Here is a 12,371-nt window from a genome sequence, read left to right as displayed (position 1 = left end):
GCTGTTTTTCACACGAAAACAACTGCAAACCTACTGTTGCCCCACCCTGTGTCTGGGGAGGAAGTGGCTCCGTGAGACATTTGGTTGTGGAGTGGAGAAAGCCAGCCAGGCGGAAGCCTCTGGGTACCGATCCAGTGAGTACGTCTGTCGGGCCGGCGATGACCTTGAGTGAGCCGGCCTGTGGACCCTCGGACGGTACCTTGGCCCCGGCAGCCGCGTCACTCCAGCCCCCAGCGGTGGGCCCGTCAGACGTCTGAACTGAGGGGCGGAGGCGCAGCGGCCGGGGAAGGGACCACCTGGATGCCAGCGAGGCGTGCAGTGGTCATGCAGGGAACGTGTGGGGGGTGGCGGCCAGCCGGGTGCAGACCGAGGCTTGACGGCCCCAACCTGCGGAGACCCTGACGCTGGGTGGAGCAGCTGCGTGGGTGGGCGGGAGCCCCCGCCCCACGTGCCAGGTGTGGCAGCTGTGAGGGATCAGGATGCAGAGGTTCGAGTCCTGCCCTGCCATTCACTGGCCACGGGACCTCGAGCAGGCCCCTTACTTACTCGCCAGAGTGGGCGTGAGGATGGGGCCTGCCCCGGGGGTGGCGGGACGTAAGTCAGGCTGTGTGTTCCAGTGCCTAGAAAAGCACACACTGAGCTCCACATGGTGGGATGGCCCAGCCCCGAGGCTTGGCCTGGAAAATGTCGGGAGTCGCGTCAGCAGGTTGTGGCTGTTCTTGGGGGGAGGGGATCGGTTCAGGTTCAATTTGCATTTTGGAGCACGGCCCCTGGCGGGCGACCCCCACCCTGCTGGTCCTCTGTCTGTGGCCAGACTCGGACGTGTGGTTGGCGGGGAGGCGGGCAAAGGGCTTTTGACCCAGAGCGGTTCCCCTCCGCCCAGAGCGAGCTGCCGGTCCGGCCCTTCCTCTGAGAGGAGGACAGACGTCTGAAATGAATCCGTAAGAGCCTGGATCCAAAGGGCTTTTGTGGCGTCTGCAAAGGCGGCCACAAGAGGGGAAAAAAAAAAAAACCAACAAAAACTGGTGAATAACCAACCCTCTTTTCCTGGACATCTTTGAGAACTGGAGCCCATCCCGGGTCTGAGGCAACCCGCCTGCAGAATCGGAGGGCTGCTGGGGGCCTCTGGGCCCGGGGCGGGCGCTGCTGCTAGCAGGGTGCGGGGGCCACAGCCGTGGGCTCGGACCTCCGCCACCAGGAGGGTCGCTGGTGCTTCCACCACCTCTGTGGTGCCCGTGGTGGTGTGGTGTGTGTGCAGCGCAGGCTCGGGAGAGACCAGGGTGGGTGGTGACAGGGCCACGGTGCTGCCCTCCAGGGTCCCCTCGCCCCAGAGCTCAGCCTCCCAGGAGGCGGCCGAGGGCGCTGGACCCACAGACTGTCCCCCGGGGAGGTCTGGGTGCAGGGCAGGGCGCTCGCGCAGGGCAGGTACCCGTGACGGCGTTCCAGCTCCCTGACACATGGAAAATCGCGAGGCCTGTTAAATATTTCAGACAACCAGGCTGTAGCCCAGGCCTCCGCGGCTGTGCGGGCGGGCTGCTGTCAGCGGGAAGAAGGGAGATGCTGATAAAAATATCAGCAAAGCCGGGCTAATCAGGTCCGCGGTAATGTTTTGGCCGCAAGGCCTTTTTCTGTAAGTGGCTGGAGAAGGATCGAATCAGACTGGGAGATGTCGGACCATTAGGTGAGACCGGCGTGGCTGGCGGGGGGGCGCTGGGGGAGGAGACGCTGCGTTTGGCTCCAGGGTTGCTCCTGGAACAGCAGCTGCGGGAAGGAGCCCGCAGACCGGCTCTCCCGGTAAGCCTGACCTTCGGGGATGCGCAGGGGGCGGGGCTCCGGTCACTCCCGTCCAATCAGGCGGGCCCGGGGGCTCGCCCGGTTCCCTCATTTGCATGTTCCCGGGTATTCCGGGAAAACCTCGCTGTTCAGAGTTCAGAGTCGTTGCTGAGTCAGGAGAAGGTCCCGAGCGAGCGGGGCGCCCTCTTGTCTCAAAGCACCCCGCGCCCCGGGGCTCGCACTGCCGCCAGCGGACTTCTCCCCGCCCCCACCCCCGCCCCCCTCCGTCTCGCGTGTACCTGCAGTCCCGCGGAAAGGCAGCGCGATGCCGCCAGCCCTGTCTGTCTTGGGCCCACACGCAGCACGTGCCTGTTGCAGGCGGAGCTTTGGGCCAGGGCGCCTCCGGAACGCCGAACACACAGTCTGCTCAGCGCCTGCTCTGCCCCGTTTGTCCCGTTCGCGGCAGGGGCTCTGGCGTCCTTGTCCTTGCTGCTTCCTTCCCTGGGGTCTGTGCTCAGCCGAGTGGATCACTGGGGACCTTGGGCCGGAGCGGGTCCTGGGACTCCCTTGTGGGCACCGTCTGAGCTGCCTGGGCTGCGGCCGGTTATTTCGCCCCAGGGGAGCCCCGTGATCCCCGCCATCACCCTGCGCCACTCTGGGGGGCCCAGGAACGAGCATTGGAGAGGGGGTCCTGCTACAGTGACGATGCCCTTTGCGCCCCAGTAGGGCAGGGGGCATGCCACTCAGGGCCACCTGGGGGAGGGGACTGCCAGGCCTCCAGCAAGGGCACCAGCGTGTCCGGAGCTGCCAGCGGGAGCCCACACTCGAGGGCGCATCCCGACCAGGACGAGCAGGCCGGCGGCAGGGTCCAGGGTGGCTTCGGCCCCTCCACGAACTCCGTCCGCCAGCTGGGCCGACTGTGCGACTCCGCGACACGTTCCGTGAGCACGTGTCAGCGGGCCACTGCCCCAAGCCCTCCTAGGGGGGCGTTCTGGGCCACGCCACGGGGCCAGACGGAGGGGTCAGTGCTGCTGCCCGCCAAGCCCCAGTTCTGCGGGGCCAGGGCACCCACCGCTGGGCATCTTGGTGGCAGAGGGCGGGACGAAGGCCCAGGACCAGCGGGGTGAATGCTGGTGGGGGGGGGACTTTGTTGGGTGGCTTCGCCTCTCTGAACTTCGGCCTCCTTACCGGTCGGAGGGGCGAGGAAGGGCACCGGCTCCTGCCTCCAGGGAGCGCTGAATGGCTCCTGAGCACAGAGCTCAGCCGGGAGCCCGGTCGGGCTGCTGCTGCCCCAGGCGCCGTCCCAGACCCTGGGGGGAGGAGCGGACAGCGACCCGCCACAAAGGAGACGTGTCCGCGAAGGCCAGGTGCCCCGTGGCACAGAGGGCAGTGAGTGGCAGGTTTGGTGACACGGGAGGGCATCTCTGGGGGAGGGGTGGTTGAGCTGAGACTCGCGTGAAGACAAGGAGCCCGCCACGGGGTGACGGGGGGCACCAGGCGCAACCCGGGGCGGCGGGTCTGCAGGGCAGGGCTGGTTGGGGGGTCGGGGAGGTGACTGTCCACGTGTGCGTCCCGCAGTTGACCGCACCGGGAATCCACTTCCTGCAGAAGAGGGAGGAGGAAGTGCCGCTGAGTGAGTATTTTGGATGTCCAGAGAAAACCAACCTCCGTGACATTTTTGGAGATACTCTACACACCCCCTTCTCCCGCGTAATGTGTTCTTTGTGCTCCGTGTTCGCACGGCGGGGGGGTGGCTCGCGCCCCCCCTTTCCACTGCCCCCCAGGCTCCGGGCCACTGCAGGGCGAGGCCTCGGGCGGCTCCCAGCAGGCCCGCGGGGCTGCGGCTGGCGGGCGGCGGGCGTAGTCCCAGCCGCCATCGGAGACCAGCGGTCTCACGTCGCAGCCCTGGGCCCCCCGCCAAGGACAGAAAGGCTTTATCTGGAAGCTCCGGTGTCACCTCCGAGGTGGGTTCACCGAAGGAGTTTGACCCGGGGGCACAGCCGGATGAACAGGTGACCCCTGGGTTCCTCTGCAGCGGGCAGTCAGGGGGTGTTCTCTCGGCGCCCACACGCCGCCGGGCTGGCCCGGGCGAGGCCCCGGGGCCCGCGCCCTTCACCCCTCCACATGAAGCGCCTCCAGCTGCAGTCAGCCAGGTCCTTCCGAGCCCCTCAGCCCTCCCCAGGCCGGTGTCCGTCCTGCCAGGCCCTCTTCTCCCGTCTCACGGAGGCGGGCTGGCTGGCGCGATGCGTGCTGTGGTGTCAGCCACGTCCGGGCCGGCAGCCTCCGCCTGCTGCTCTGTCCGCAGAGCACGGGGCACAGCGCACCACCGCGGGTGCCCTCCTCCGCCCGGGCCCCTGGGCCGCGTCTGGGGGCGCACACCCCGTGCCGGGGAGCTCGCCCATGTGCCCCTGCACTTGCACAAGTGCTTGCTGAGGAGGGAGCCCTGAACCAAGACGCCCAGCCTCCGGTTCCCCACGTTCGCACTGAGGGTGCTGGTGTGAGCTGCACGGCACGGCACGGCACGGGGCCGCGTTGACGAGACGTTTAGGACGGTCGGTCGCGCACAGGGAGCCCCTGGGAAACGGTGCGTCAGCCTTGCCCGAACCCAGAGCGAACTGAATGCATTGGTCACGGGCAGCTGGGGGCAGGCCCTTCTGCTCACCTCGTCGGCCCTCCCCCATCCTTGGGGGGCGCCACTGGGTGCCCTTCTCACCCGAGGGCCCCGGACTCGGACCGCTGCCTCCGCCGCCTCCGGGGTCCAGTCAGAGTGCCCTGCTCTGGCCCCACGGGCCCACCCCTGCCGAGCCCCCCAGGGGACGTCCTGGCTGCGTCACCTGCCCGCCCGGCACCCAGGTGCGGGTGGGGGTGGGCGGGTCGGGGCACTCGGGCGTCTCTGGAGGAGGGAGTGGTGGGCTCAGCCCCCTCGGTGGTACTCGTGGAAGCCTCTAACATCCCGTGATAGCAGCGTTGGCTCCAATGACTTGGGGAATCGAGACACGCCAGACCAAATACGAAGCACGTGGGTTGGTTCTGCCAATCCTCACCACCTGTGGCCACCCCGCCCCCACCCCCACCCCCGAGGCGGAGAACCTGTGAGCCCTGGTCCGGGGCTGTGGCCTCTGGCCACGGCCCAGCCCCCTGCACAACTCTGGGTGCCAGAGGGGAGCCAAGGACATTCTGTCTTGGGCACCCCCAGGATTTGTCGTTTGCTGTCGTGTCCGTGTGCTTAGCTCGTGTGAGACCGGGCTTAGGAGCCGGGGGGGAGGGGAAGCACTTCAGAGGCCCGGCCGGTGGGCTGGGCGGTTGAGGCCGCACACAGGGCTCTGACCATCCGCGGTGAGCGGGGAGGCTCTCTCCCGGCCCTGCAGAGCACACGGTGGGGGGGTGGGTGCTGCCATGATGGCAGCATCTCTCTGGACCGGACGCCTCGTGGCCCCCGCTGGGAAGGCGGCCACGCCCCCGCCCCCAGCACTGGGGAAGCACGCCGGTTCTGAGCGCCCGGGCGCCTGCCGTGCTTCTCGGGCAGGTCCATTTGCCTTTCCCTGTGGTTTCCTTCCCGGCACACCGGCGCGCTGGGGCCGGAGCTTCGAGGTGAAGTCTAAGTTTGCCGCCGACTGCGTTTAATGAGGCCCCGAGTGGCCACCTTGTGCAGAGGGACAGAGTCAGACCTGGAGCAGAACCTCAGCGCACAAAGCACCCAGGTGAAGTGCCCTGTGGGGTCCTGGGCCTCAGGGCGACGTGAGGGCCGGGCGTGCTGGGGGCCGCACCGGGGGTCCCACACAAACGGGGTCAGGGCCCCCGGAGTCACCACTGCCGTGCAGCCGGCTTCCGGAACCGTTGGTAAAACAAAAACCAGTTGCACGCCGAACCCTTCTAATCCCCTGATGGTGGGAGGACACCCGATGCCCCAGCTCTGGTTTCCGAGCCTCGGCCGCGGCTGCGGCCGCCCGGCTTGGCCCGGCTCCCCCGAGTGGCAGCCCGACACGGCCGGCACGACCGCGGTATTTGAGGACAATGAAATATGCATGGCCGTCGGTGACAGCCCCATAAAGCGCAGCAATTAGCCGAGTAATCGGAGAGAGAGAGGGAGCCGGCCGCGCAGCCCGCGGCTCCCCATTAGTTAAATGCATTTTGTACGCCCTCATCCCATCAAACCAACTAACACTTCCTTTAATTGGCTCATGAATTATACAGCCGCCCCGCATTATAATTTAATCGCCTGTAAACAGTCACAGGCCCCGCCGTAAAGCGCACCCGCTCATTAATTCGCTAATTCCAGCAGATGGAAGGGGCGATCGGATGCACGGTGGCAGAACAGAGCGCCTCGGGCAACGGAAGAAGGGAAAAAAGGTGGGGGGCCGTTTAGGTTTTTAAGGGCTGTCAGAAACTCAATCTGCGGGCTGTCAGGGCCCCGGCCGCCCCGCCCCCGCCCCCCGCCGGTGCGGCAAGTGACTGGCGGATGCACACGGAGACTTGTCAACCGTCTTTAAACATCAAGCCAGCGGGTAAACCGAGCCCGGTGTAAATTAATTCTTGTCTCGCGGCCCCCCCCGCCCCGTCCCCATGCATATTTCATGGCGGGCAGCATAAATATTAATTCTAATAGCTCTGCACACTGGTTATTATTTCTGTTTTATGACAAATATTCATAAAATATTCAGGACCCTTTTTTGGAATATTTACGCACTTGATTGTGAATTTTCCCAGATTCCCGGGGACGCTGGAAACATATTGGGGTTCTCTTGATGGACTTTTCCCCCTTAATTAATACCGCTGGCTATCAATATTTAATCGGAGTTACGTTTTTCGGGAAGCGGACCCTTCTAGAGCGCAGGGCGGGAGGACGTGACTCCCCCCGCACAGTCTGCGAAAGGGAGAGACCGTTTCTCTTCGACACCTGGGCGACGGCAGAGGGTGACCTGGCCTCTTTATCGGGAAAACAGAGCCCGTCCCTTCCGCCGGCGCCTGCTCTCGCGGCTGAGCGCGCTGGCGGTGGCCCAGCTCGCCGTAATGAGACTCGGCGGCAGGTGCCGTGGCAGTGTTTATGCAAGGATTCGGCGTGCTCCCGGAGTGATTGAAGCGCGGGTTTAGCCAGCACGGGGGTGGGTTCCTGAGGCAGGGCCGCGGCAGGTGGGAGGAAGGGCCTTCTGGAATCCTGGCTATTCATCTTTGACCCCCAGAGGCGGCGGTGTGCGGCGTGCTCAGGGAGGCGAGCCGGGGGGAGGGGGTCCCTTAGGTGCAGGAGGGAGGGCACGGGTGAGGTGGCAGCTCCGGTCAGAGGTGGGGGTGCCCGTGGGGTGTCGACCCCACCCCCACCCCGCTGGGCCGCCTTCCCCCTCCGACCACAGCAGGGAACGCAGCAGAATCCGGTTTCCCTCGGGAAGGTAGCGGGCCGCCACGGGGCGCCCTCGAGTCCGCCGGACGGGGCGCCCAGCCAGAGGCGCCACCTTACGTCTCGGGCGAGTTTTTCCGTCCTTGAGTCGGGCGCGATCGCAGGACCTGGGCCACGCGCTTGTGGTGAGATCGAGTGTCACGACACGCATGTGTACCGCGCCGGAACAGTGCCCGGCCCGCAGCAAGCACGGGACGGCTGGCAGTGACGGTGGTGATGGGTGTTGAGGGCAAAGGGTCAGGGCGGAGGCCAGGAGGCCCGTGGAGGAGGCCCGGCTGTGGGGACGGTCGGGCAGAAGCTTCTCTGCGCCCCGTGCAGGAGCGGAGTGGGGGGTTCGCGGGAGACCCCAAGGGGGTGGTGCCTCGGTGACCGCCCCCCGGGCGGGTGTGCGCTGGGCGCCCGACCTGGGTGGGGACTGGCGCCGCGGAAGGAGACCTCACAGTGGAGTCTGCTATCTCTCCCTCCGCTGCCTGTGTCCAGGACGGTGACGAGGAGACGCACTTGTCCCCGAGGCGGCCAAGAGCCCAGGTCGCGCGCACCCTGCAGCCCAGCCCTTGAAGGGGGCTCCTGGTCCCGAGCGGTGCCCGGGAGCCGCCCGGGGCGGGCCGGACCACCAGCGCAGGCACCCTTTCCCGCCTTTACCCCCGTTCGGTGGGTCTTCGTGGAGCGAGGAAGGCGGCATTGATGCCCGCAGGCCTGACCCTGGGACTCTGGCCGGCACTGCCCCCCACACCCCCGGTTTCTGGCTTGTGCGGGGCAGGGACACCCCCTTCCTTCCTCCTGGCCGATCTGCAGAGGAGCGCGGGGTGAGCTGTGCCGACCGGGAGCCGCCGCCTGCGTCCGAACCCCACCCTGGCCACCGTCAGCCACGGCTCTCCGCGGGCGCCCGACCCAGAGGGTGCGCGCTGGGCCTGTCCGGCGAGGCCTGTCCCGGCGATGCGTCTCCAGGACCAGTCTGGTGTCCTTGTGCTCCTGACCTTGCCCGCCGGTCGGGAGCCTTCCCTGGAGTACGACACGTGGTCTCGGCGGGCTGGCTAGAAGTGTCGCCAGGCTTCCCGCCTGGTTGGCCTGCTTGAAGGGACAGGAACAAGGGTGCGGGGGTGGGGGGTTGTTGTCACTGACGCTGCTGTCCCCCCCGTGAGTCCCCCGTGGGAGCTGCACACATCAGTCGTCATCCCGCCCGGCGTCGACAGTGACAGCTCCACTGAAAGTCGTGTCTGGGTCCCACGCGAGGGGCTTGCTGTGGTGCCTGGCTCGCGACGCGGGCGTTAACTAGTAAGCGAGCCACGGAACCTTCCTGAAGTCACTGCTGTGAACACACCCAGGTGCTTCAACACGGGAAGGCATGGCCGGGGCCAGGTGTGTGGGCCACAGCCTCGCACACGCAGGCCCCTGCCCTGCCCCCACCCAGGGCATGCTCGCACCCGCCCATGGTCTCGGCCGGCACTGGAGACGCCCACCACGCCGGCCGTTCTCTGCGGGGACCGGGGACCAGGGTGGGGGCGGGCACACGGGGCCGTCCTGTGCATTGCAGGACGTGTAGCAGCGTCCGGGCCTCTCCCCACAAGGTGCCAGCGGCACCCCTTCCCGGCTGTGACAACCAACCAAAGGTGTCCCCAGGTGTGGACTGCCACACGTCTTCTCGGGGCAAAGCCACACCCAGCTGGGAGCCCCTCTCCCCTGGTTTATGTGCGGAAAGGGGTCCATGGCCGGGGTCGGGGGGGGTGGCGAAGCCCTCTGGACCAGGGGTTAGCAGACAGAGGACCACCGAGCACTGCCATTCCAGGAGCCCGGGGTCGGGGGCCGGTGCTGTGACTTTCCCGCGGGGCCCCTGACCACTGAGGACCCTGCCCCTCAGGCCGGGGGCCCCTTCGTGAAGGAGGACGCTCCCCGCCCCCGCACTCGGGGAGGGGCCGTCCCCATGGGGAGCCGGGCTCCGGGAGGGCGCAGGGACCGGGGAGCACAGCCCACACCAGTGGCGTGTCCGGCCCCGGGAGGCGCTCCTCAGCCCCGTACACAGGTCGTCTCCTCAGACCCTCGGCGCCGGTCAGCTGCCGTCGCCCGCCCCACCTCACAGCGGGGGCGGGGGACCGAGTCGCAGGGAGGTCGTGTGAGTGGCCCGGCTCACACGGCAGGTCCACGAGGAGGGGAGATTCCGCCCTCCCGAAAGGGCAGGTCATCTGCTCGCCCGTAGCCCACCTGCACAGTGGCCCCCACAGGAGGGATGGGGGCTGGGGACCGCCCCGAATCAGGGGTGCAGGTGGCTCCCATAGCAGAGAGGCCTCACCTGCGTCCCTCCCAGGTGGCCTGCGAGAGCTGCACACCTGCAGCCCGGATGGGCGGCTCCCAGGGCCCCGCCCGCCCGCGGGGGCTGGTGCCCACCCTGGACTCGGTGGGCAGGGGCCTCCCGGCTGACCGTGCGCTTGCTCCGCCCCCCAGGGTGTTCTTCCTGAACGTGCCGCTGGACTCCGTCGTCGAGCGGCTGACCCTGAGGAGAACCGACCCCGTCACCGGGGAAAGGTCAGTGCCCCCCGCAGACTCCCTTTCTCCAGGTGGCTGACCAGTGCCTGAGCCGGGCTGCTCCAGGGACAGCCTGGTGACTGCTCACGGGGGACTCTAGGAAGGGGGCCCCTCCCACTAGCTCCCCCGGACAGCGTCTGTCAACGCTCTCTGCCTGGACGAGGAACCAGGACACAAGTGTCCGCGCCTCCCCAGCGGAGGTAGCGAGGTCCGCCTGCACTGTCCTGGCGGCAGGCAGCTCCGGCTGCAGCCTGTGCAGGGGCCACCCGTGTGTGTCCCTGGGCCCTGCTGTCCCAGCCGTGCTGTGCGCACCCCGTGGGAGCCCCTGGCCTTCCCGTGGGTGCAGAGGGTCGATTCTGAGTTTCTTTGCAGCCCGACCACGTGCGGTCGCTGTGTGCGTGTCGATTGTGGGTTAGAGTCCCTGCCACCACGGCGGGGTACAAGCCTCCGTGCCCGGGGCAGCCGGGGCCCCCGCAGCAGCGAGTGAGGGGGGCGGGAGGGGAGTGGCGGGCTCTCTCTGAGCCACGGGCCTGACCTCCTTCCTCGCCCTGGCTGCGGGCCCATGTTTCCTGCCATGAAGGACGGCGGCCTCCTGGGGGGCCCCTCCCAACAGGGACCGTCTGTGGCACTTCCTGGGTGGCACTTCCTGTCCCCTCCGCTCCCCAGTGGTGGCGTGATGTCCCCGCCCCCATCTCGCTGCAGGCTCCGTGGGCATCGGCGTCTGTCTCGCGTGTCCCTGTGCCGTCCTCAGCAGACAGAACGCCAGACGGAGCAGATGCCCAACGCACGGTGTTTGGGAGGAAGGAGAGAGGGAGGCGCGGGGGGAAGGGAGGAATGTGGGTGTCGCCCGCTGTTCCACGCCGTCTGGCCCGCTCGCAGCCCTCGCCCCTGCGCACGGCCCGTGTGCGGTGCTGGTGGCTGCCGACCCCTGGCCACAGCAGGACAGAGGGCCCCCCTCTGCCCCGCCGTCTGGGCTGGGCCGTGCGTCACCTGCCTCCCCGGCTCTCTCGCAGGTACCACCTCATGTACAAGCCGCCTCCCACCATGGAAATCCAGGCCCGGCTCCTGCAGCACCCCAAGGACGCCGAAGAGCGGGTCAAGTTCAAGGTAGACCTGTTCTACAGGAATTCCCCCGAGCTGGAGAAGTTCTACAAGCAGGCCATCGCCGTCAACGGCGACCAGGACCCATACACCGTCTTCGAGCACCTAGAGAGCGGGATCATCCACCCCCTGCCCACGAAAGCCCTCTGACGCGGGCAGGGCAAGCAGCATCCGGAGAAACAGAGTTAACCCTGGGCCCCCCCCGCCCCCACCCCCCGCCCCCTGGAACCTCGGCTGAGCCAATAAAGAGTGCAGGGCGCAATCTCACGTGTCCTGAGAGGAGGTGGCCTCGTCGGGGGGTCTGGGAGCGCAGGTGCGGTGAGGCCCAGGGCGACTGTGCGGCAGCGTGGTGAGCGGGTGGGAGCCGGAACACGCCGTGTACCCAGGGAAGTCCCGGCCCCGAGCCCCTCCTTTCTCACCGCGAGAATGGGGGGGGTGGGCGTCACCGGGCCCCGCCTCCCGGGCCCCCGAGGCAGCCGACATGCAGGTGCCGGGGAGGCTGTCGGCACGGAGTCTGGTGCCCAGTGACCTCTCACACGCAGCTTTGAAGGCCCGGCATCCCCAGGGCCATGTGGTCCAGGAGAACTCTCTGGAGCGAGGGCCCGTGCCCTCTGCCCCGTCCAGGACGGCCACCCGCAGCCGCAGGTGCGACCGAGGGGATGGTCTTCGTTCTCATTAATTCCAGTGTCGACGGCCCCAGGTGGCGGTGGCTGCCCTGGTGGGTGGGCAGCTCTGGACACAGCTGTTTCCCAAGGTGCTGGAACCCTGGAGACGGCAGGGCGTCAGGCCCCCCAATATGCTCCACTGGGGCCCACAGTGCCCTGGAGGGGGCGTGAAGGGACGGGGCACCTCGGGCCAACAGAGCTTCCGATCCTCTTTCATGAGCCCCTCCCCACGCCAGCCCCTTAGGAAGATGGTTGGGGGTCCCTCCGCTGACGGACGAGGACGCCAGCTGCAGAGGGTCCTTCCTCACGGGGAGAGGCCGGCTGCCCCGAGGGCCCCCTGAGAGCGGCCCCTGCCTGGTCAGCATCCCCAGACCCTGGGAGGCCCCGGAGGGGTCCTGGCTGCAGGCCGGTTGCAAACGCCGCCTGCTCTGCACCCAGCACCCGAGACTGGAGGAGACTGAGCCCGAAAGGTAGCTGGCCCAGCCTGGTCAGGGGTCACTGGCCGTGCCACCCACCCTTGTCACTTGGGGTATGGGAGGAGGACAGATCTCACTTTGCTGGACTGTCAGTGAAACTCCATCTGGATGTAAGTCCTTAGCCAGAACCAAGACATCACAAAGCGGCCCTTCCCCTAGTTAACACGCGCTTGCTTTGTGCACGACCTCCTCTCTGGGGGGGCCCCCCTGCACCATCAGCTCCCCGCCCCCTGCTGCCCCACCCACCCCCAAGAGTGGGGCGCCCGAGCCCACCCGCTCCGGGCAGCAGCACTGTGTGAGGCAGGGTGTGCCCTGCCCAGAACAAGGGCTGTGGGAGGCAGTGGCCTGGGCCCCCGCTGCTGTGTGACCTCGGGCAAGCGACAGCCTCTCGGGATCCTGGTCACAAGAGAGCACAGTGGCCCTCGCCGGCAGGAGCGAGGAGAA

The 12,371-nt window shown here is 67.6% G+C and overlaps 1 protein-coding gene across 1 annotated transcript in view; it reads left to right on the top strand.

The window, feature by feature from the left end:
- Positions 1 to 10,975, top strand: part of AK8 (adenylate kinase 8) — a 69,172-nt gene extending 58,197 nt beyond the window's left edge. The window contains exons 12-13 of the mRNA XM_045846366.1: positions 9,605 to 9,685; positions 10,699 to 10,975. Coding sequence (XP_045702322.1) covers positions 9,605 to 9,685; positions 10,699 to 10,936 — 319 coding nt within the window. The 3' untranslated portion in view covers positions 10,937 to 10,975. The remainder of the gene's footprint in view (positions 1 to 9,604; positions 9,686 to 10,698) is intronic.
- The last annotated feature ends 1,396 nt before the right edge of the window (positions 10,976 to 12,371 follow it).

Source organism: Phyllostomus hastatus, unplaced genomic scaffold (assembly GCF_019186645.2).
Source record: "Phyllostomus hastatus isolate PE091 unplaced genomic scaffold, TTU_PhHast_1.1 phas_contig_495, whole genome shotgun sequence".
NCBI classification, from domain to species: domain Eukaryota; kingdom Metazoa; phylum Chordata; class Mammalia; order Chiroptera; family Phyllostomidae; genus Phyllostomus; species Phyllostomus hastatus.
Note: the sequence above shows the minus strand (reverse complement) of the source record. Positions and strands in the feature narration are given on the sequence as shown.